General features: G+C 42.4%; 1 protein-coding gene across 1 annotated transcript; it reads right to left on the bottom strand.

Moving 5' to 3' along the window:
* Nucleotides 1-514: 514 nt before the first annotated feature.
* Nucleotides 515-20,740, bottom strand: LOC147126845 (uncharacterized). Its single transcript, XM_086021948.1, has 7 exons — nt 20,556-20,740; nt 19,552-19,580; nt 19,240-19,477; nt 14,031-14,108; nt 13,649-13,888; nt 1,145-1,256; nt 515-645 (listed from the first exon to the last, which is right to left on the bottom strand). The coding sequence occupies exons 3-7, from the start codon at nt 19,337-19,339 to the stop codon at nt 609-611; spliced, it is 567 nt and encodes a 188-aa protein (XP_085878074.1). The 5' UTR covers nt 19,340-19,477; nt 19,552-19,580; nt 20,556-20,740; the 3' UTR covers nt 515-608.
* Nucleotides 20,741-23,645: the final 2,905 nt, after the last annotated feature.

Raw genomic sequence — 23,645 nt, 5'->3', positions numbered from 1 at the left:
CTGCGTTTGTGTGTCAGAGGCAGCTCGCCGGCCTGTCGTTAGACTTGCTTTAATCGAGTTTGTGTGACGAGCACATGGCCCGAGCGCTGCGCACATTTGGCTGCAAAGTACACGACAATTCAATTACGCCCGCACGGAAACCTTGTTTGGGGGCGCCTGCCTTCGGGTCGGGAATGCTTCAAGGAGACATACACTGTTATGGAAAATTGACTTTTTAATGTTTGGATACAAATAGTTGGGTCTCTTGACCAAGTTCCAATAATAATAATAAAAAAAAAAAGAACCACCATGCTTTCATTACAAAAGGCAAGTAAAAATAAGACATTTTAAAAAACTATTCTTGCTTGCAAATCGGCGATATATCGCTCCAAATTAAAAGCTTCAGCAAAGGATTTCAAAGTTGAAAAGTCCAAGTTAGCAAAGACTAGATGGAAAAAAAAAAAAAAGCCAGGTGGACTTCTTTCCTCACAGCGGCGCATTGGTTATTCCGAGCTAGCTGCTCGTGTTGATGACCTTTCGTGCCTCATTAAATAGTCGGCACCGCCGTCGCCGTCTCGTCAAAGCCGACAAAAAAACGGAGCGACGTCGTGACGGCTCTGGCCGACATGTCAAGACGACGTCGGCTCCTTTTTCTGACTTTTACCCCTTTGACAGCGTGAGGAAAGAAAAAAAAAAAAAGGGTGGTGGATGAATAACACCGTGGGCCGCAGGTTAATGGCCGCCAATCAAAGCGGCTGAAGTCTGTGTGATGCTAAGAAAAATGTGCGTCGCCCGGCAGGTTGCCTGAGTCCAACCTAGAATATCTTCATCAGTCATTTCTCCGAATGTTCCGCCAGCCTACTTAGCTGCTCGTTAGCTGAGCTCAGCGACGAGGCGCATGCTACATTAGCGCAACTCATCACATTATGGAAAATGTGCTTTTTAATTACTTGCATAATATTGTTGTGTTTTGTCATCATGTCAAAGCCAAAAAGGTAAGCAGAGCTGCAATGTTACCGAGTGGTGTTTGTGCGCCACTGACTGACAAAATGTAATTCCATTTGGTGATGAAGTGCTGCCTCCAAGAGTGAAAACACAATCCAAATTTGGTGAATTAAATTCCTTTCATTCGTCGACAGTAAAATATGCGCAAAAATAAGTTTACCTGGAACCTATCCAGTTCCATGGATTTTTGTTGTTGTTGTTGTACTTGATTCCACACGTATTTGCCTTTTTTGCATTAGTCGAAGGTCGCATCAGGGGGCTCCCAGGGGGTCCTGCCAACGACCAACAGTAAGCGTTATGGAGAGCAAGAAAGAAAAAAAGAAACGAGTGCAATCAGCCTCCCTCCTCTGACACTGTAATTTTCCCGTTTTCTGCGCCCAATCGCATGCAAATGTAATTTATGCGGCGCCGGCCACCCACCCGGGACATTTGCATGTGCAAATTAGAGGGGTGAGATTGAAGGAGCGCTTGGTACTGTACCCGCAAGACATTCACATGCAGCGCGGTTTTTTTTGGAGCCTTGACGGGACCAAAGTGAATGAAGCGAGGTTCCACAGGCTGGCAAAGTTAGCCTGTCATGCCAGCGTTTTCAACCATCTTACTGGGTTCATATTTTTCGATAAGGAATTTAATTTGCTACATTTGGCTCCTATGTTTAGCTCAGAGCCTCACTTTTACACAACTTTGTAACACTTTTTGAGGTTCCCAAAGCCGCAAAGTAGGCATGTCACGGACATGTCCATCTTCATATTTCTTTCTTTCGTTCGTTCCACTTGGCTCATTAGCTTAGCTCAGAGCCTCTGCTTTTAACCCATTAAGGACTAAAGCGCCTGGCTCAACAGCTCCCCAAAACCTAAGGTCGCCTTTGGAATTACCCTCGAAAACCTGAAGTTGTCCCAGAAATTCAACACTTACAAAATGATGAATATCTCAGCCCCTGTAGCAGACAGAAAATTAAAATTAAAGAGCTTAGACATGTGACTTTCACACAGGCAGAATGTATTATTATTTACTGTTTCAATCGAAGATGTAAAAATAACGTGTCAGTGCAAGAGAAGCACTATTTTAATTTTTCAAAAAATCGAGTGGTAATTACCATGCTCTATTCTGTTACAAAGACGTCAATGTCGCCATTGTATACAAACCATATCATATCACGTTCGACTGGTTCCACTGGTTGTGCGCGTCGTCTATATAGCACTGCCGTTACTTATCAGAGCCCGGGGCGATCGACGGCGTCCGCCATTAGCCTACCTACGGCTCGAAAAAATTCCACGATGCATTAAATTGGCTAAGAGACGGAGAATCGGATTAAAAAAAAGACACCGACGTATGCGTTCTCACGGATTTAAAGGTAGAATGACGCAACAGCGCTCCCGGCTCTAGTGGTAGAAACGCGGTTATGCGCTCCCGGCCTTAATGGGTTAAACGACTGTGCAAACAACAAAAGTCAAGGATTACGTGCAAAGTTTCTCGTGAATATTAAACAACAAATATTAGCTCCAACCTAGACGTGTTTAATGGAGCGAGGTTCTGCAGGCTGGCAAAGATATCATGTCAACAGCTCCACCGTTTTCAACTTGACTTTGTTCCACTTGGCTAGCGCATTTGAATGTATTTAGCCCCATGCCTCAGGCCATGCTGCTTTTCCGTTCCACTTATTTGGTTGAACCGAGGCACTCTGCCTAAAATGATATACAAAAAAAGGATTATAAATAATCATTAAGGATTCTTCCCGGGGCCGCGTGAGTGCAGGAAATAGAAAAAGGCAGAGGGACCGTAAGCGATGATGGGGGTCACAAATACAGATGTGCACCCGCGCTGTCTCCTTTGAGCCGCGTTGACGAGTGATTGATGTCGGCGATCGAGGGCGGCTGGCGGCAAAGATTGACGCGATGACCGATGAGGCCTCGGCGCAAGAAGTCCAGCTGTGATCGATGGCGTGACAAATACGGTGGCCGGGCCGGCGAAATTTAGGTCAGAGCGGAGTTAGCGCCGCCGAGCCGAGCGAGGAGTCTGGCGCCGACTCTGCAGATGAGCGCCCACCTGATTCAAGCGCTCACCTTCCCCTGGGATCAACGACAGCTGTCCGAGGCGCGTTTATTACTTATATGTCACGCCCAAGCGGCGGCCATTCTCATCGCGGGAATCCATCATTGAAGAACGGACAACAAAGGGAACCAAATCAGGGTTTTTCCAGGCTCAAACTGACGGAAAGGCGTGCGCCACTGGCTCAAATTCTTTTTCTTCCATTTACATCCATTTTACTGTTCTTTAATACTTTCTTCGGTGATGTAGTAAAACACAAAATAAAAAAAATCCTGTGGCCACCTCCAAATTGTTGGATGCAGGGAGAAACTAAAATAATTAAAAAACACGCGCCCGGCTACTATCTTTGTGGCGTTTGCGGTCACATTGGCGAGGATGCCGAGCGGCCACGCGGAAAATCCGCATCACCTTTTCCCGGCGGAGGCATTTGGCTGCGTGGGTGAGGCGGCAGGAGAACATTTGTGTGCGTGTGTGACCTAGAAAAACACTTTGCGCCAATCGCGAGCGCTTGGGCGACGAACGTGGCACGCGGTATAAATAACTCGCCATGTGGCACCTGCGTGAAGAATTCCGCGGCAGAGGAGCAGAAACCTCAAAGGCCAACAAGTGTCTTCTGACTTCCTGTACATTCGGTGGCGCTGCAGTGACCATTCCCAACACTCAATATGTCATGAACGAGCATCAAGTCGCTTGACAGAGAGCAAAATATTAAGCTTGGATGAGCCACATGCTGCTTCACCAGAGACAGTGTTATGGTAGCTGTCTGCTCTGGTGAAATGGAATTATTATTATTATTTTTAATACCACAGTGAGAACAGGAGTGACAATCGCGTGATGTTCCATTCAAGAGTCTTTATATGCCTTGCTATGTGCTACTGTTTTAGTTACCACAAAACATTTAAGGTATCAAGAGTCCTGAAAAGAATGCAGAATTAATTTGGATGTTTTTTTTTAGTAGGTTAATTAGAACATATTTCTTATTTTTATTCATGTAGCTCAGTAAAAATTCATTCATTTTTATTTTCCAAACATCAAAATGTATTTTATAACTTAATGGGTTAATTAATTATAATTACACTAATCGTAAATATTTACATAGCACTTTAAATGCATAAAATGCATTTATTTTGATAGCTGGTTAATTACAATTTAACGTTATCCACATTGTATTTTAAATGGTTAAAAAAATAAAATGGAAATGTAAAATTATTTCAATATTAAAAAATATATTTAATACACATATACAAATAATTAGGAATAGAACACGTGTAAAAGTGTAACTAATATTAAAAAAAGGTTAATTGTTTAATAGAATAAAATTAAAATTATTACAATGGGAAACAATAATGCTATCTAATAATAATCGGAATACTACTACTAAAAAATGATTATTTTCAAATAAACTATTTAACACTTATTGTAACTATTTTTATTGACCTAACCCACGTGTCAGTTAAACCAAATATAGCCCTTGAAAATACAGGTTTGTACACCCTCATGCTTGTTAGCATTATAATTAGCATATCGCCCCTTAAACCCTGGAACGATTTCTACTAGTAAAGATGCTATCTTTAAAAAATAAATAAATAAAACATTTGATTGAGTGACAGGGTGACTTCTGGTCAACAGGGGGGCTTGTGGGTGGACGCGTTAACCTTTACAGAAACAAAACAGACCGGCGGCGACCTGGCAAGCGCCCGGCGCCTCCGAATCTCCATTTTGGTCACGGAATGGAACATAGTCACTTCCAGCGCCACCTCACTGCCGCCAGCTGCAAAATGTTTACATTGCCTTCTGCCCTTTTCAATTATTAACGCGCTTGTTATGCGACCGTTTGTGGACAGCGTCCTCTGCGATATTCTATTGAGTTGCGTCGCCATCCACTGCAAAGCCACGCGGCAATTAACATTTCGATAAACTAGCAGAATGAGCGGTTTATAAACACAATCCCGAGCTAGACTCTTGAAATCTGCCTGATTAATAGCGCCTGTCGGCAGTCAAGAGGTTAATATTCCCCGGTGATTACGTGCGTGTAGGGCTTTTCGATCCATATCCATTTTTGTCGTCGGAACATCTACGAGGAGAGACGGCGGTCAGCGCACGTCTCCCATCAAGGCCGATTAGTCGGACGGCTTCAGACGTTTTGGGGATGCGCCCGTGCCCGCTTGCTTTATATGAGACTTGCTTGTTTGGCCGCGGCTTCTGTTTGGAGCACGCCTGCTTGTTGTTCAATACACGGCATTAGCGCTAAGTGAGGGGAATGGATGCAGACAGACTGCACACACACGCGCGCACACTCATACACACAAAACAGAGCTGCTCGCGGTCAAACGTTTGGTTAGCGTCAACGGGCCAAACGTGACTCGGCATGACGTGATTTGTTTAGCGGACGGCAGGATCCGGATCCATTCGGTCGGATCGCTAGTGCTTATGGCCCAAAAGTGAGGAAAACACGAGTGCGCGCAAGCTAATGGTTATTTATTTACTCCAAATAATGTATGAAAGGTTTATCTCTTGCCAAGTCACGTTTTATTCCAAAACGTACAAAAATGCTCCAAGATCCCTGTCTACATAAGAACGTAGCACAGAAATTGACAGAGACTTAGAGACGAATTTGCATAACGATAACGGTACAATATATGGTGAGAACGATATTTCGTACCTCCCCTATAGTTTTTATTGCCGTAAAATATCACAAATAACACTGTGTGGAAAATTTGCGATTATCTTTTGCAATACCTGAAAAAAAACGTGCAACTGAAAAAACACCGAAGAGTGACATTATCGACATTGATACGGAATGAGAGCGATCACCATGCGATATATGATATCTAACAAAAGTGAGTACAAGTGCTGGAAAATAATGATCGCCAGAGCTGGGCATTCCGTCTAGGTGACGGACCGGTCCGTCTATCCGTCACTGACGGCTGGCCATTTTGCTGACGGTTGACGAATAATGGGAAAAAAATGTAAATAGATGGATTAAGCATAGACAGAAACCCCTTTATTTAGTCTGCCATTCGTCTGCAGTCCGTCATTAGTCTATTTTTCGAGGCGGGGTTTCGATGGCCGGGAGGAGGAAACTAGTGAGTTGTTGTTGCTTGGGGAACGATTTGAGTGAGGGACCAGGCTGTGAAAGTATAGTCGAACTCGCTGACGGGTGGCCGTTTAAAATTACAGGCGGACCGGCCTATAAACGGGTACTATTCCCCCCCGGAAAAAAAGGCGAATGACGGACGATGAAAGGGTGCCAACGCTGCAGAACGATGATGAACAACGGATGCTCAATTTTTTGTAAAATGGCCAGATCTGATGATCGCCAAACAAAATACTGACACTTTAGGCAAAATATTGACATTTTCATATCGGGGTGTATTTTGTTGCCAGCAGTTTAGGCATTAATGCAAGTTATATTCAAGGGGGGGGGGCAATTAACACGTATACAAGCTGTACAATGACAACTCCACATTTGAGCAAAGTCTCATTTCAAAGTGTTTGAAGAACTACCCGAAAATATGTGTGGGATGTTAGATAATGATAATGATACTTTTTTACAATGCCCAATTTATAAATAATTGTTATTTTCTTCCTCCTTATCATCTTATTAAAAAAGCAACGTCCTCGTTAACATACAGCTGCGAAAAGTGGCTTTACTCTCGGCTTATCGTTCCATCCTCAGCCCTCAAGGTGACCTTGAACCCCAAGGAAAATCTATGCCAGGCGTCTGAGTGCCTCAATTCACCACGACCAGAGATAACACTTGTACGCCACGCTGCTAAACGGAGAAGATCGATGCGCTCACGTATTGGATTCGGGGGGTGGGGTGGGGGCGTCTTATCGCGTGGCGAAGGCACCCGAGCGCCTTACACGCCGGCCAAGTGGAATTAGCGGAGGGAATACTTCACCCTTACACACTGCTCGGGGTCAGTTAGACTTGCTAAAAACAGCAAAAGAGTGACCTGACACACTCAGTACTAAAGACGACTGTTGGAGGGTTTGGGGGTTGGCGCAAGGTGGTCTTTAGTGCTGCTCACCCCAGACAGACAAGAGCGTCTCTGTTCTCCAGGGCCCATCAATCTCCGTTCAGTCGCGTGAGCAGATAAAAAGCCAATCCAACCCACCGCTCGCTCATTCATCAGCGCGGGCCCGCCAACGCAAACGTCTCCCACCGCTGCCAGTTTCCGCTCTCCGCTCAGCTAGCAAATCGAATTTAGCGCTGTACAGTCATTAGACGTCCTGCTCAGACAGCCACAGTCCGCGGCATTATCGGATATTTATAATAAGACGGTCGGGATTGGACGTCGGGGCGCTTGAGCTGGATTTAAGTTGACGCAATTTGCCGTGAAATCGACCCGGGTTCCGTCGGCGGAACCCAAAACGCGGTGAAACCGAAACAAAAACGGTAACATCTGACTAGACATGATTGTTGATTGGCAGGCAACTAGTTGAAATTCCCACTGATAGCTGCACTTTTCAGCATCCAACGAACAACACTTTACTGTTCTTTGCATCGTAAGTACGTGGCGGCCGTCTGACCTGCACGTTGGTCAAACTGGAAAAAAATGTTCCCCTCCTTGTTCAAGGCTCCAAAGTCAAGCTTCTACATGCTACATTTAGCCGTGAAAATCACTCAACTACGCCGACTCCAAAAAACGTCCAGAAATGGACCAATAGTGGGATTGTCGCAAATGATCATCGAGAGCGACTATCCTGGGGTGCGTTTGGAGCGATTTTTTTGTTGTTGTTGTTGTTGGCAAAATGATCCAGGCCGACCGTAGGTAATGTCAAACCTGTTGAAATATTTGCCGTCAACAAATCCTCCACAGACTGGACGATTGCGACGTAAAACGGGACCTCATTGATGCTGGGCGGCCGCTGCCCACGCGGCGGGTAAAAGCGCACGGCGGTCAAGCTCATTAGCGGCGTGGGAAAGAGTGGTCGCACCTTCAAAGGTGCGAGTTGCCGAGTCAGTTTTGATTTCACGTTTTCCGCTTAATGAACATTGGGCGGAACCAGGCCTCGCCGACCTTCGCGGAAAATCGTTTAACGGCGGATTGCACCAGGCCGACCGCTTTTATTTGGTTTTTTTGAGGGGGGGGGGGGGGGGGTTGCCCGGCGCGATTTCACGCTGCGTTAGCCCGTGCTCCATTGGGAGTGCACATTTTTCTCTCACTCGCTTGGCGAGTGAGAGAGCGCGATTTTCTTTTGTTTGTCAGCAGCAGAGAGAGTTGTCATGGAAATGCAGCATTTGAAAAGGGAAGAAACTGATTCATGTGCGCTGATTCATGCGTGCGCATTTTGGGCTGGAAATGTAAAAATCTGTGATGGGAGAAAACGAGCGATAGCGTGAAGGCCATCTCCGTGGGGGCAAACACACTTGAAAATGCACACCCTTGAAATTCAGCCAATCGCAGCGCGTGCGTGTGTGTGTGTAAAATGGAAATGTTGACATTTTTCTAGGGCCAGGGGGGCTTCGAGCGTGCGGCTTTCTGAGCCCGTTTCGGATGACACCGGCTCCCGTCGCGTCCTATTCTTCGCCGATTCATAATTGATGACTACATTATAATTGTTTCTATAATTGACTCAACATTGTGCGCGTGAGCAGCTTTTGTTCTCCATGGAGCGACTGCACACGGCAGATAAAATGAGCGCCGAGATGACACCAGAACGGCGACGTCTCGTTTGTTTTCCCCCCCCACGTCATGAATCGACGCACGTCACGGCGACATTTTTGATGGCGCTGCAGTTTGGTGTGGTGGATTTTAACTTTTCATCTTGTCGGGCTGCGCCGGGCAAGATGAATGAAGATGAGTCATTTTATCGGTGTCAGCACTTTTGAAGCGCCTCCTAAGGAATTTGGGAAATTTAGATTTAGATGCTTGACTGGCATTTTTGCTCGCCGCCGATCAGCCCAGCACGTTATTGATCAAAGTCAAACACCTTGTCGCCCATGACATTCACGTTGCCCTTCACGCCACTCCTTCCACACCTTTCACCAGGAACTCTGGCACCACAGAGGGGTTGCTTCAGGTGCACATTTGAAGAAATCTTGACACTTCCTTCAAGACTGGCTCTTTTAACGATTAATGACCATTTTTTTTACGATTGACAAAAAAAAAAAAAATCTACAAAAAACGTTACTCGGGGATATTAGTTACTATTTCATCCTCAAAATATTATCATTTCATCCTCAATATAATCAGAGTTTTTGATTTTAAAAAAATTTTGATTTTCCCCAAGGAATTACAATTAGCTACAGCTACGTTTTTCTTTCAAGAAAATTACAACACAAAAATGAATGACTTAAAAAAAAAATTTGACTTAAAAGGAACTCCAAAGTCGTAAAAATATATCTACTTTTCACCCCAAAAATCGGACCTATTCTCCCCCAAAAAACGGAGTATTTTTTTTCCTCTTTACCAAATTCAAACTAAGAACTTCTCAACACGGCACAGATTTCAAGAAAAAAATGGTGCATTTCCTTGTCCTGCAATTATGCGACTTTTTTACCCCCAACAGAGTCTAATCAATTCGTCGGGATAAATGAACGTCTCTGTGTGATTTGCCATTGCCTGCAAATGCTCGTCAAAAACACCGCTTCGTGTGCGGCTTCGTTAAGGCGACGAGTAATGCGAGGAGATTCGCACTTATCTGGCAATCAGCAAAAAAAGCCTCAAGCTGAAGCAAAGTTGCTCGGCTCTGCTCATTTGCATACGCAATTAGCGTTGGCTTCCGGGGACACGCGTGATTGACAGCAGGCCGTCTCCGATTGGGTACGCTCGCTCTTGCTACCTTCAATCAGCAGCACCTCATCGTCATGTAATCACATGACACTTTGGTTTTTTTGTCTTTTTTTTTGTCTCGCAAACATTTTCCTTTAAGATAATGACTGATGTCTAAAAATATAGACAGTATATACACTTTTTAGTTTTCTTGAAAGAATTTGAAAGTTTGTTGTAAAGATTTCTTAAAAAAAAGATTTTACCAGAATTTGTGTATTTTTTGCGCACATACAACAAATAAATAAAAAACATTAAAAAAAAATTTAATTGAAAAAAAATATAGATTTTTGCTCGAAAAAAGACCCCAGAACATTTTATTCACAAATTTTTGCTAAAACATAAAAAACGTGATTAGATTCCGACCTTTTTTCTTGACCAAAAATGTAAGCTATTTTTTTTTAGAATAAGAAATACATTATTTCCATATTCTAAGGACTTTTTGTAAAAAAAAATCCTGAAAAATACAACTTTATTCTCTTATTAACTAACAAAAATGACTTATTTCTGGATGAATTTATTGTTTGTTTTTCAGAATGTTTTTTTTTTTTCCCCAAAAATTCTAAATATTTTTCTTTAAGTATATTGTTTGTAATATACTTTCATTTTATTAAAAAAAAAAGGGAATTTTTCCACAAAAAATACTCATTTATTCTGCAAACAAAATGATTCTTTTGGTTGAAAATAAGATTTTTTGCCACAAAAACATTTTAACAAAACTTTTACTTTAACTGTGGGGGGGCGGGCGCATGGGATCTCCTTTACTCTTGAAAAAAACTGACTTCATCCACAGACTAAAACTTACAAAACTAAACTTCCTCTTTTAGCAATCAATTTCAACAATATGATGTGTGGAGGGCCATTTGATTGACGGGACGTCTTGTCCTCGCCAACGTTTCAAGACACGATGGCGCCACCGCTGACGTGATGGCGCAATTGCCATCAGGCGGGACAGCTGAATCGAAATTTGAGAGCAATCTCTTCCTGCCGGCGTCAAGGTAATGCGTTCATCAAGGAGATAAGAAAGTACGGGCGGATTTTGCGCGCTTATCGACGCGCCGGCTCCTTAGCACAACGGTAAATAAGGCGGCGTGAAAATGGCAAGTTGCGCCCGAGGCTCGGCGGCGACGACCCCATTGAAGCGTCTGCCGTGAGGAACGGCAATCTTGGAACGGCAACGGCGTGATATGCACGATATCAAAGGCAAGCAGATGCCTGCTTATTATCCCCGAGCGCCGCTCTAATGAGTGCTTTGCCGTCCAACTGGGTGGACATGTTTTGGAAGAAAACACCTTTGGCTGCCCTTAAAAAAAATAAACACAAAACAAAATCCGGGAGCGTCCGACGGCGTGCTTTGAACATTTCGACGAGTCCAGGATGATCCCGACCTGGCGACAGTGCGCCGTGGGGGGTGGGGGGCAGGGGCGGGGGTTGAAGAGTGAGGCGGTGAGGGAGGGCGCGGCGCGAGGCGGCTGGCATGACAACCTACAGCCCGGCGGGAGACTTGGTTGCCATGGCGACAAACAAGGATGTTCACATCAGAGGCAAGTTTCAGCGGCGGCCGGCACACTCGCGCCCAAGCATTTGCGCCAGAGTTTAGTTTCGCCAACGGACAGGCTCAGTGCCGTCAAGAACTCAGACAGATGAGTGACACATATTTACTACCTCATATTTCATGTATGTGCCGCTTATCTAGCACATTTATGTGAGGTATGTAATTAATGATCCATGCGCACCATACAGCTAATATACTATGGCTATATCATACCTCTAATGAGCCAAAATTACGTCTTAGTTAATGTGAGTAGAGCTTATCTACCAATATTGAATGTATGAACTGATCTAACTTCACCCTACTTACAACATACCTAATGTATGTACCTGCAATGTACCACATTGATATCATATTTAATGCAGAGTATGTCTACATACCTGTATGTATCATATTGACTGTATGTACCGCTAATGACATACGTCGAATATTTCCAAGGGGTTTAATGCCTATAGTGTCCATGTCTATTCGTATACGTACACGCTACTGAATGCGTGTACACCTGGCATGCAGCCCATCGCTCAGTGGCGCGTTCACCTTCTAATAAGCACAGAGAACGTCTCGGCATAGGAATCAGGATATTAAAGAAATGCGCGAGGGCCACAAGCAATTTCCTCTTAAAAAAGCTTCAAATGACAGCCGCTAAGTAAGCGCCACCGGCACTACTTATGCGGGTAGAACAAGCTTTATTCTTTTTACACTGAATGTCAACTAGGATGTTGGTGCGCTACTGGAATGGGTGGCAAGGGAAGGGGTCACCGGTGGGCTCTGGACTCTCTCGTGTCTTTTGCGCGTGTCACCTGGTAACGCTGGGACAGCAGGGAGCTTCCTGGTTAATGTATTCCCGAGGCTGGCGGTAAACAGCTGCACCTGCCCCGCCTTCCTCCTCCTCATCATCATCATCATCTTCTCTTTGCTTCCTGTCGAGATGTTCGATAATCCCGGCGGGAGCAAGAGGCTGTTGCGCGAGTGAGATACAGACGAGGGAAAAGTGGGATGTCGTGTTTCTTACTAGTGACGTTTTCAGTCACTAGTGCGACTTTGGGCTTTAAATTAGGAAGGAAAAAAGGAATTATTATATCCATCTTTGCCCTCACTAGGAGGACAACTTGGGGATACTAGTAGAACTACATGTTACTACTAGTGAGGCAAAACTGTGCTTCTAGTATTGGTAACGCCACAACAGAAGTCTACTAGTTGACATCCAGCGTTCCAGTAATGGTACTAATAGCACACAGGTGTCAACTGGTTGCCTCACTAGTAACGTGTATTTGTCCGACTGTTGTTTCACTAGTATGCAGATATGTCATACAGTAGTAGAAAAAAAACTGCTAGTAAGACACAGGCTAGTGCTACTAGTGCGCTGCATTCTCTTATTAGTGATGACAAAGCGTGTGCTAGTACAGCGGTGCTTTGACGTGCGGGTTTCATTTGTTCTGAATTGAAATGGAAATGCCGTTAGTCCGTCAGCGAATACAGAATGCTGATCTATTTTTAGTTATTGAGTATTCATGGGGACTGTGGATACCAGCCACTGATACTTCAGGCAGAGCAAATATGACATCGAGCAAGCCCTGCGGGCGCTATACTGCGGCAGTTTTATTGATCAAAAGTACTGGAGGTATCAGTACTCAGTATCAGTGAGTACTCAAAGACTGAAAGAAAACTAGCACTCGACAGTATTGTTCTTTAATCAAAACATACTTGCGTGCATCCTGATTTTATTTTGGCGTGCCACCACTACACGGAGATTTGATGGAACTATCTGGCAATGATATAATTCTTTGCAGAGGATAAAGAATATAAGCCTGCGAGTATAGCACAACTACATTCTAGTAAACCCTTAAAACTTAACATTTTCTAACCATATTGGGTTATTTTTAAGGCGTGCTGGGTTATTTATAGCAACACTACGCACGATTCATCCGTTCTACTGGTGCGCTGAATTGCCTTCCTAGCACAGACAAAAAGTGCACTAGTACCTTAAGTCGGATATGAAGGCAACGGACAAAGTGTTCCCTTTCCTGGGAAAATCATTCCGCGAAACACCAAAAAAACTAAAATAAAAAAGAACCGGCAGCCAATTTGATGGAATTGAGGAGATGAAAGCCGCCTCCGATCCTCCCCCTCCATCCACCCACACACCAACACCGTGGTCTCCCCTCGCAACCGGAGACCACCGCACACACACAAAACAAGAAAACAAGCCGCCGGAGACGGAACCTCCTGAAAGTTACCAAAAAACAAACAAACCAACAAAAAAAGGAGCGGCCAGCACTCTTACCTGGCAGATGGCGGCGAGTGCACCTTCCTGGAGGGGAGGCGGAGGCATCTGGAGTTGGAGAAGCAGCGACGCGCTGAGAGGGGATGAGAGGGGGGGGAGAGAGAGAGAGAGGGAGGGGAACTCGGGGCGGAGCCTGGATGACGATGACGATCCGTCGCCGGCGACAACGACAACACTCGCCGAACGATTCCGCGGAATCCCTCCAACATCCCGCAGCGGCGAGCGCTCTGCCGTGATTGGCTGCAGGAGTGGGGGGATGTGACAAAAACAAAAAAAAAAAAAAACTCTCCCCGCGACCTCTCCCCCACCCGCCGCAGCCGACTTGTAAGAACTTGCCCACGAGGGCCCGGCTAATTTCCCCAGAGAAGGAAGGCAAAAGCACCTGCAAGGTCGTTGGCTGGCTGCTGAAGATCGCGTCGCCATGGTGACCTCAACTCCAGGAAGTTGCAAGTCAAGACCACTTAAAAAAAATTTTTTTTAATTAAAACTTAAACCAAACCTGTAGATTACAATGTCTTTTTCAATGACGTATTGAAACAACAATTAGAAATAAAGTTTGCGAGCATTTCTTTAATTAATAGTATCATGAATAATATAAGATATAGTGTGTGGTTGATTTACAAAATATCAAATATGAGCATTTGCTGCCTTTAAATTATTACACAAAGTATTATTTTCCAATTATCATACTTTTTTATGATATTTTTTTAATGTATTGTTAAAATTCTTTAAAAATGTTAAACATGATTACTTTCTTAATTATAATTATTACACATACTTTTAATTATATATATATATATATATAACAATTATAAAAAGATTGACTGATTTGTTTGACAAATGTGCATTTCTTCAATTATATGCTGAACAATTTAAAATAGTGAATTTAATTGATTCCTCATGTTTACATTTTATCATTTAAATTATTTTATATTACAACATTATGTATTTTTAAATTGAATTTCTTGACCTAAATATTTGTATAAAAAAAGCACACGTTGGTCTTTTGTTATGTAAAATTATGGCTTGTAACTTCCTACTACTGCTAAAAAAAAAAATTTTTTTTAATTAATTGGTCACAATTTCATCATACTGGCAAGATGAAAATAAAAAATAAAATCATGCTTTGATAGTTGTAAACAGACTTTTTTGAGGGTGGGGAAGTCGCCAGGGGTGCGCGTTCGCGTCTAAAAGTGTCGCCACCCCCCCTGCAGTGGGCGCCCACGCAGGAGTGGGCGGCGGCATTCGGCGAGGCGCTCCGAAAGGTCACGCAGCGCTGCAGCCAATAATCAATCGTCTATTTATAGCAACACAACATTTGCAGCCATAACAATGTGCTCAGATGGCACTTTTGCACTCGGCGGGACCCAAAGGTTGGGGAGCGGCGAGGTGCCGCCGATGCCGCCTGCACTAAATAGTGACAATTTTAATGGCGTGATGGAAGGAAGCTGAATTTTTTTTTTTTTCACTGGGTTGTGAGGCTCCACCAAAACTAGTTGCCAACACATGCATGACAAAAACAAGCAGAGACAACGGTCGCTTGACATACACACTTAAAATTCACTTAAGGAAGAAACTTCGAGGAAGGAAGGATTAATAGCGGCAAGCTAACAAGGTTGCTCTTTCATGAATGGATTAGGAAGCATGGAAGGATGCAGGCAAGGATGCCATTAAAGGAAAAAAGGAAGGATGGAAATGAGGAAGGATAGAAAATGTAATGATGGAAGGTTGAAAAGAAGGTAGGAAGGCAATGAGGATGCATGAAATGAAGGAAGGCTAGGAGGTAGGAAACGGGCATGTATGAAAGGAGGGAGGGAAGGTAGAAAGGAAAGGAGGAGGAAAGAGGAAGAATGGAAGGCTTTCACTTGTATATTATTGCTAGTTTGTTATTATGTAAAGTGCTTTGTTACAGCTGTAGCTGTTATTAAATGTGCTGTATAAATAAAGTTGAATTGTATTGAAAAGTATTTAAAAAAAAAAAAAAAAAGTCAAGTCCTTCCCACTGCGCATGAAGCCATCACCGTGACATCAAGCTTGATGACGCTTTAATCACATTTGAAAAAATAATGAGGCAATCAGTGAAATCAGCCAGGGCAGACTTGATTACCGCAGCCTACCTTCAAACAAACGATCCACTGCAAAAAGTTCAAAATATAAAAAAGAAAAACTGTCATGCAACAACACCTTAATGTTTATCATTAAATTGTTAAATGTTCATGTAACCGTGATGTTGAGTCGAATCTGCGCTGGCAGGTGTGTCATATACTGCGCATGCGTACGCTATCTTGGGACGTCCACTTTGAAAGTTGGGCAGAAACCCCACTTGGACAAACAAGCGGAGAAAAAAAAAAGACAAATTTCAAGTTCCTGCAACAAAGGTCAATATTCGCTGTTTTACCATCTTAAAGTGGAAGTAACCCAAACATATTTTTTTCAAGAATATGTTCTATGCAGGCCCACTTGTTGAACAATTTGAAGTAGGAGAAAGAAGCCTAAAAAGAAGCCTTTCACTGAGTAGGCTGAGATGAAATTTGGCCGCCTCGCAACCACGTCGAACGCATGAGGGCCGATTATTGGGCAGGACTAAAATCCATTTCCGGCCATGCTTAGTCCAGCCATTTTTTAAAATTTGTCACCTCCCACCCCTCCGCCCCAAAAATGGGCATCCGGCCGGGCCGGAGGGTCCGACCAGTACGGACTGCCCAGCTCTGTTATTTATTTGACTTTTTGCATAATTAAGTCTTTTGAGACTGCTGTTTATTTTTGATCTGTTAAAAACGGTGTTACTAAAAGCTGGTATATGTAAGTTTTTCAGTTATCTTTGTGACTGAGTAATTGTTGTATTGTGCCGGCAACGGTTTTGTATTTCTTCATGCTTTTGAAAATATATATAGATTTTTGTCAAAATTACGGGAATAATATGGCTGTTTTTTTTTCAGATAATGCATAATATCAGTCACCATAAATAAATGGAAAAATATACAGATATTCCACGTGATCAGAATCGGTATCGGTGTCATAAAACCTGATCGGAACATCTCTACTGAGTAGTTGTGATGTCATTTTCAGTCGACAGAAGCAACAAAATGGCCGCCCCCTGAGATGGCTAAAAAGGGGTGGATTTTGCTGCTTAATCCATATTCCACAAACGCAATATTAATCAGTATGCCATGTTCCAACTAGTGGGCATGCGTAGAACAAATTCTTGAAAAAAATATGTTTGGGTTGATTTCCGCCTTAAAAATTAAATATTCGCATTAAGTCAATTAATTAATTGAGTCAAAATGACACCAAACTGTCTTGTTGTTTTTTTTATTAGACGTGGCTTCCCTCAAATGTTACGAAAAACCTGCACTGCACATGCGCGTTCTGGATTGGAACATGTAGCGCAAGTCCTCTTGGACAAACTACATAACCGTGATTTACATACACTTTTTGTATAAAAGTCATTTTATGGATTTTTTTTTTAATATGCAGACTGTAAACTGTAAAACCAACAGAAAGAGAAATAAGTACTTTGAGGAGATTCTCTGGGGAACTGCTGTCTCTTCTCACTGGATCAGGTGTCACAGGTCAATGAAGGCTTTGTGGACTGACTAATCCACTCTTTTACTGCAAATGCAAATGAGCACTTCATCACCTCATTTCTCAAGCCTTCTTCTTGTCAATTAAACAATGGCGGGCATACAATGCATTTCCCTCCCTCTAAATAAATCCAATTAAAGCTGCCCCTGCTCACATTTGAGCACAAATAGAAATGACAGCATATTTGTCTTTCTTTTTCTAATCCAAGAAACATGAAAACTCCGCCAGTTAATGGCTCCTATTGTCACGCCAAAATGGAGTCGAGGAGCTCATGAACGAGCGGAGAGCTCATTTTCTGACTGAACGGGAAGCGGCGATGCTATCTAGCCCGGCGTGTCAACAATGTGGCTGTTGAACTCACTTAGCACAGTGGTTCTCAAATTAGGGGGCCCGGACCACCAGGGGGCCGTGAGCTGTGGCTTGGAGGTCGCCCCCTCCCAAAAAAATCATTAGCAATAAATTATTTGACAACAAAATGCATATTTGTGAGAACAGTTAGATTTTTTAAATGCAGTGGAAATATTGGAAAAATAAATGTGAAATTTGAACGTTTTTGTTTTAATTGTAATCTGTAATAAAAATTGCTATTTTTTATTCACATTTTTTATCCTTATTTACAATTTCATTTTTTAAAATATTTGTCATTTACAAGAAATATTTTTATTATGATATAAATTGCCATTTTAAATTCCATTTTGAATTTTCTAAATAACTTTTTTAAATTTATTTCTCAAAAATGCAACTTTTTGTGGGGGGGGTTTGCCGAGTCATGAAATTAGTACAGACCCCCCCCCCCCAAAAAAAAATCGTAACCAGTTTTTCAAACCTAAAGACGGCAGGACAGTTACAGAGGCAGATTTTTTTCAGAACCCTAATAACCTGAAACCACGCAACAGACGTGGACTAAACAAGCGGCGGAATCTTATTTCCTTCCTTGCGCCTTTCATCTGCCCGCCACTGCCACCAAATAAGTCGGGAGGAGAGAGAGCGAGTGTCATTACGCTTCCATCTCCGCTCGTTACACCACCACTAATGGAGGAGGGGGGAGAGGCAGGGATGTATTGGAGGGACAGCCATTATGCAAAGCCACCAGTAGAAAATCGGCCTGAGGAGACAACCTCACGCTTTCATGTCCTAATGACACTCACACCACCAGGCAGGAAATGCATGGACGGATGGATGGACGGCCTCCTCAAAAATATTACGAGGAGAAACACGAGAAATTGCACACGACACACCGATGTCGGTTGATTAATCATTTTTTTGACTGTAATTTTTAACACTAAATTAAAATTCTTGTGTTAAATTGCAATTTTGATGGATGCGTTTTTTTTGTAGTTTTAATTTGTATTTTTTTTATTCTATTATTTAAATACAATTTAATTGAAATTTGAATTGAAAAAAATAGATTATAAATTTGTAATAAAATAAATACTCCATTTAATTTTTTTTCTCAATCACCCGAAACTCTTTTGGTCAACCTAATTTAATGAAATATAAATTTTTTTAATTCATATTAATTTGCAAAAAAGTACGTTTTTCTTTTTTATTTATAAGTTCCATCTTGAATTTTATTTAAATTTTTCAGTTGTCATTTTTGTTTCTTTACTTTCAAAATTTAATTTACTTCATTTGACTATGAATAATTGTTTGATAATTTAAATAAACAATTAACATTTTTTTACACTTTCGATCTTAAATTTGTAAGTAAAATATTCAATTTAATTTTTGAATGTCCATTTTATTTTATTTAAAATTCACAACATTTTTTTTCCAAACTTGAATCTGAATTCTAATTGAAATATAACTAATTTATCATCAAAGTTGAATGACTATAATTAAAAACATGCCTACTTTCCATGACTGTGCGGATGAGTTCTAGTTATGCTGTTGACTTCTAATGTGTCCATTGGTGAATCTCGTGAGGTGCTGTGTGCCTGCACTTTGCTTTTGCCTCTGTGGATTATTTGGAGCGGTCGCCCCCCCACGTGACACCCCTTACGCACGTCTCGTCGGCCATTTTGCGTAGTAGCGTAAGAGCAGCTGACAGATGGTTGCCCGTCTGGACCCGCCGTGTGTTGAGGCTGCGGCATGCTGACTCGGCATGACAGCGTGAGGAGGTGGAGGAAGATGGCGGCGGTGGCGTCATGGCAACGGCGGAGTGACCTTCACGGGCGAGCCTCCCCGCACGGTTCGGACTTTGTGAGTCATCTGTTCGCTGCTGCGTTCCCGTCACATGCTCTCCTGTCAAAAACAAACACAACAAGTTGGCCATGGCGAGGGACACAGGAGGAAATGACTTGCAGGCAAAAACTTACTGGAGTACGGCAACACGCCGGGTGTCTTCCTTCCCTCAAATCAGGAAAACTTTTTGTCATAGTGGACTATTTCTAATCGTTGTATTTATCTCTAGTAGGGCTGGGTATCAATACAGATTTCCAAAATGTATTTGATTCCCAAAGGCCTAATTTGATTCAATTACGCATTTTATGCGGTACCAATTTTACTTTCATATGGAAGACAAGAGAACCAATGCTGTAAAATTGTAGAAACTTTTTTTTTCTCTCTTATCTGTCTCAATGAGAAGAATAAATTTGAAGTTTGACATCCTCAGGGCAGATGCCACGGCTGCCCACACCTTAGTCCTGTCCTGTCCATTGTCTTTGTCCTGGGTTTTGACCCAGCACTAAACCACTCAAGGTTCAGAATCCAAGATCAATTCTAATCCAAAGAAAAAAAGCAATCTACACACAGTGTTGAAAATATATAAGCACTATCAATCAATTATGTTGGTCATATAACCTCAACTCAGATTTCTTCAACTGAATTATTCATAGTATCTTCACTGTCTATCATGTACAGTATAACCATCACCGGCAATACAATGTATCAATCATTACAAAATGATTTGGTATAGACCTACACAAAATTGGAGTATAGCATTTCACATTGTATTTTACTAACTGAAATTAATCACTTTCAATGAACTGTGAACCTTTTTAAATGTTATATAACCAAAACCAATTAACTGACATCAACATTAGCACTTTACCACCTTCACAATTAGCATCCAGCAAAATACCTGCAGTTAGTAGTCCATGTAAAGTATATGCTAGCGTAGCGGCTAGCCACTCGTGATTATCGTTAGCATCTTGCTAATCGCCAATTAGCATCCTCTTCTCATTTTATCACAGTAAAATATGATAAAACATAGCAAAATAGTGTTCTACACTCCGATAGGTTTTAACCAATTTCTTTACCGGGACATAATTAAGGTAAAACAGCTTATTATAGCATATCAGCACTGAGGCCTTGCTAGCACCTGTTCTCAACATGAGTGCTCATTCGATGGAAAACAGCTCCACAGGTCAAGATACGCGTACACTTGGTTGTCCAAACAAGCAAGCAACTCATTAGATACTGATATGAGTGAGTTAATCCTTGTTTTATATGATTTTCACGGAAGATTGCTTAATTTTATCACGATGCTGACCAGACGTGAGTCCTTCTTCTTCTTCTAATGGAGTTTAATGGCGGGTTGCTGGCAAGAAACTGTCAGGTGCATTACCGCCACCTACTGGTAAGGAGTGTGAACCAGGTATGCCGCTAACCTATTACCCCACCCAGGAGAGAAAAAATACAAATACATACATAACCCAAAATAATAACAACAGTAATAATAATAACAAACAAATAAATGTGTCTAACAACCCCAGTTATAAATTCTTAAATTCTCCCAACCAATTCTGTAGCCTTTAAAAACTAATATAAAAGTTGGCAAATTTCCCCATTTTTCAGCAATTGAACTAAATTCAGTTTCAATTTCCTTTTTTTCCAACAGACTGAGCAATTGTCCGTCTGTCAATTCCTCTTTCCCTGACGAACTTTGTACAGTGCATAAAGACATGTTCTACAGTCTCCCCTTGACTGGTGCTTCCCTATCTTGAAAAGTGTACTGTTTAAACCTGTGTGTCCAAATCTAATCCTTGATAATACTACTTTCTGCATTGTATCACCTTCCTTCCAACACTTTCCAGCAACCCTCCTAATTCTGTTAAAACCACTTCAAAGTATCCCACTTCCCTTGTCATCTCTTCGTCAATTTCTGTTTACCTATCCCTTTCACTTCCATTTTTCTCACTCTTTGCTATTCTATCTCCCTTCTTGTTCCCCTTAATACCAACATGAGCTGGGACCCAAATCAAAACAACTATCAAGCCCATCATTTGTATCCTATATAATATTTGTTGAATTTCCAGTACCAGATCTGGTCTGCATTCTGAGTGACTAACCTGTTTACCACTGAACTAATCTGTGCATAAAAGTACACATAAAGTCGAAGGTAATGGACTTGTATGAACCCGTCTGTGGCAGAAAAAAGTTTGGGGTCCACTGATGCATAGTACTGTATTAGAGATATGCGCCACCTTGTGGAGGAATGAGTTATCACCTCAAAATAGCATTTTATGTGGATTACATACCGATTTATGGTTTTATGTATCGATATCAGGCTATGAAGAGGAAAATCGATTAAAATCGATATTTCGTTTTTTTTAACCCAAACTCTAATCTCTATTGGGTTATGGTGATTAACTGGCAAGGAAAGAACACATTCAGAGCTGCATCTCTTGAATATTTTTAGACTCGCTTTGATTGATTATTTTGAGTGTGTGTGGCTTTAAAAGGACCTGGTGAGTGACATGGGTGTTCTGCGAATGAGAGTGTAGAGTTGCATTTTACTGTAGTCTCATTAGCCCGTGTGGTAAATTTCTCCCCGCTAGGATTCGAGGCTGAAATTTTGCTTCAACCTTATTTTGTAAGAAAATTTGAGTTACTCTATTAGTCATAGCCGTCGTAATTTACAATACAGTAACCTTAGGAAACGTCTGCTTTGCGCATGCCATGGACTTTTTTAAAGTCAAAAGTAATTCTGTTTATTTCTTAGTAGTTGCAATAATTTCCACTGTACAGTGGAAGTTGTCATGAATAAGGATTGTATTTTATTTTTCGTGGATTATTTCTTATTGTTCCAACTCTGGCTCTTTCAGTATTTATCAGCGCGCTAAGTACCAAAGGCACAGATCACGGTTTTTCGGTCACCTGCGGGGATCCACGCTTGCCTCTGTCGATCGATCGGAGTACGCCGTTGCCATGGCAACGCGGGGAAGACATCAAAAGGAGGAGATGACTCAAATCCCGACGGAGCGTCCGGCCACTCGGGTCTGTCAAGCAGCTAAACTTTCCGTCTGATTCAGCGTCAATTCTAACGCGGACATTTGGCTCTCCATTTTTCAGATGATGAAGCATAAAACAGTGGCGGCCAGACAAAAACAGAGGAAGACGGGTAGAGTTCTTGATCGCGTCTCACCGAGCACTTTCTAATCTTGTATCTGGCCTCCCGGCAGGCTCCAGATTGAGGAGATTGGTCGCAAAGGGTGAAATATGGTCGACCTTCCCCACGAACAAGATAAGGGCGGCCTATCGCAAGACATCTCCTGTTCATGCGTTTCGGGCCTGATGCGCCTTATGCCCTCTAAGCTTTTATGCCGCATTAAAAGGCTGTTGGGAAATTGGAAATTTCCCAGGAAACGTGAGCAGACAACAGCAGCCCGTTAAAGCAGTCAATTAGGTGTCCCTGAAGTAGCTGCTGCCAAGTACGATGAGCATCGACTTCTATTTCATTAATATATATTTTGAAGTTTTTCAAAATGGAACCACAACCATAATTTTTACCACAGCCCGTTTAGACGGGTAAAGGACAGTGGTTAACAACTAACCATGCTCTCTGCTGGTAACAATTACCTTGCAATTATTGACTGATTGTACCAATCTCCCGGAGACACACCCAGGCAATTCTTATTTCTCCTGCAACCCGTTGAGGCAGTAAAAGAGTCAGCCTAAGCAAACTGCGCATTGCGTTGGTTAACTAGCAATTATACTGCCAATTCCATTACATAGCCACACCCACATAATTTTCAATTCTTCTTCAGCCCGCCAAGGCAGTAAATGGCCGTAAGTCAGGCCTCAGATAACTGCACAGGCATTCAAATAGTTGGGCCTGAACTAATGCTGCCAAGTACTGTGAGTATTTCCGCATGAGTGTCAATATTTAAAATGAAACTGACACAAACTAGTCATTTGTACTGCAGCCCGTTTAGGCAGTAAATGACAGAAGCTAACTGCGGCTTCTGGCTCAGATTTCAATTTCTTCCGCAACCCATTTAGGCAGTAAAAGATCGCAGTCAACCGGAGCTAACTGGCCATTGATGGTTAACGATCATTGACAATTGATCGATCGTGTCAATCGAATGGACACACTGTTTTAATGTCTCCTGCAAGCCGTTTCGGCAATAAACAAAAATTGTATCTACCGCTTACCGTTCAGGCGTTACGCTGCCATTTTGTCATTACC

Source organism: Filicampus tigris, chromosome 22 (genome assembly GCF_054856515.1).
Source record: "Filicampus tigris isolate MCC_2025a chromosome 22, RoL_Ftig_1.0, whole genome shotgun sequence".
Lineage (NCBI taxonomy): Eukaryota > Metazoa > Chordata > Actinopteri > Syngnathiformes > Syngnathidae > Filicampus > Filicampus tigris.
Note: the sequence above shows the minus strand (reverse complement) of the source record. Positions and strands in the feature narration are given on the sequence as shown.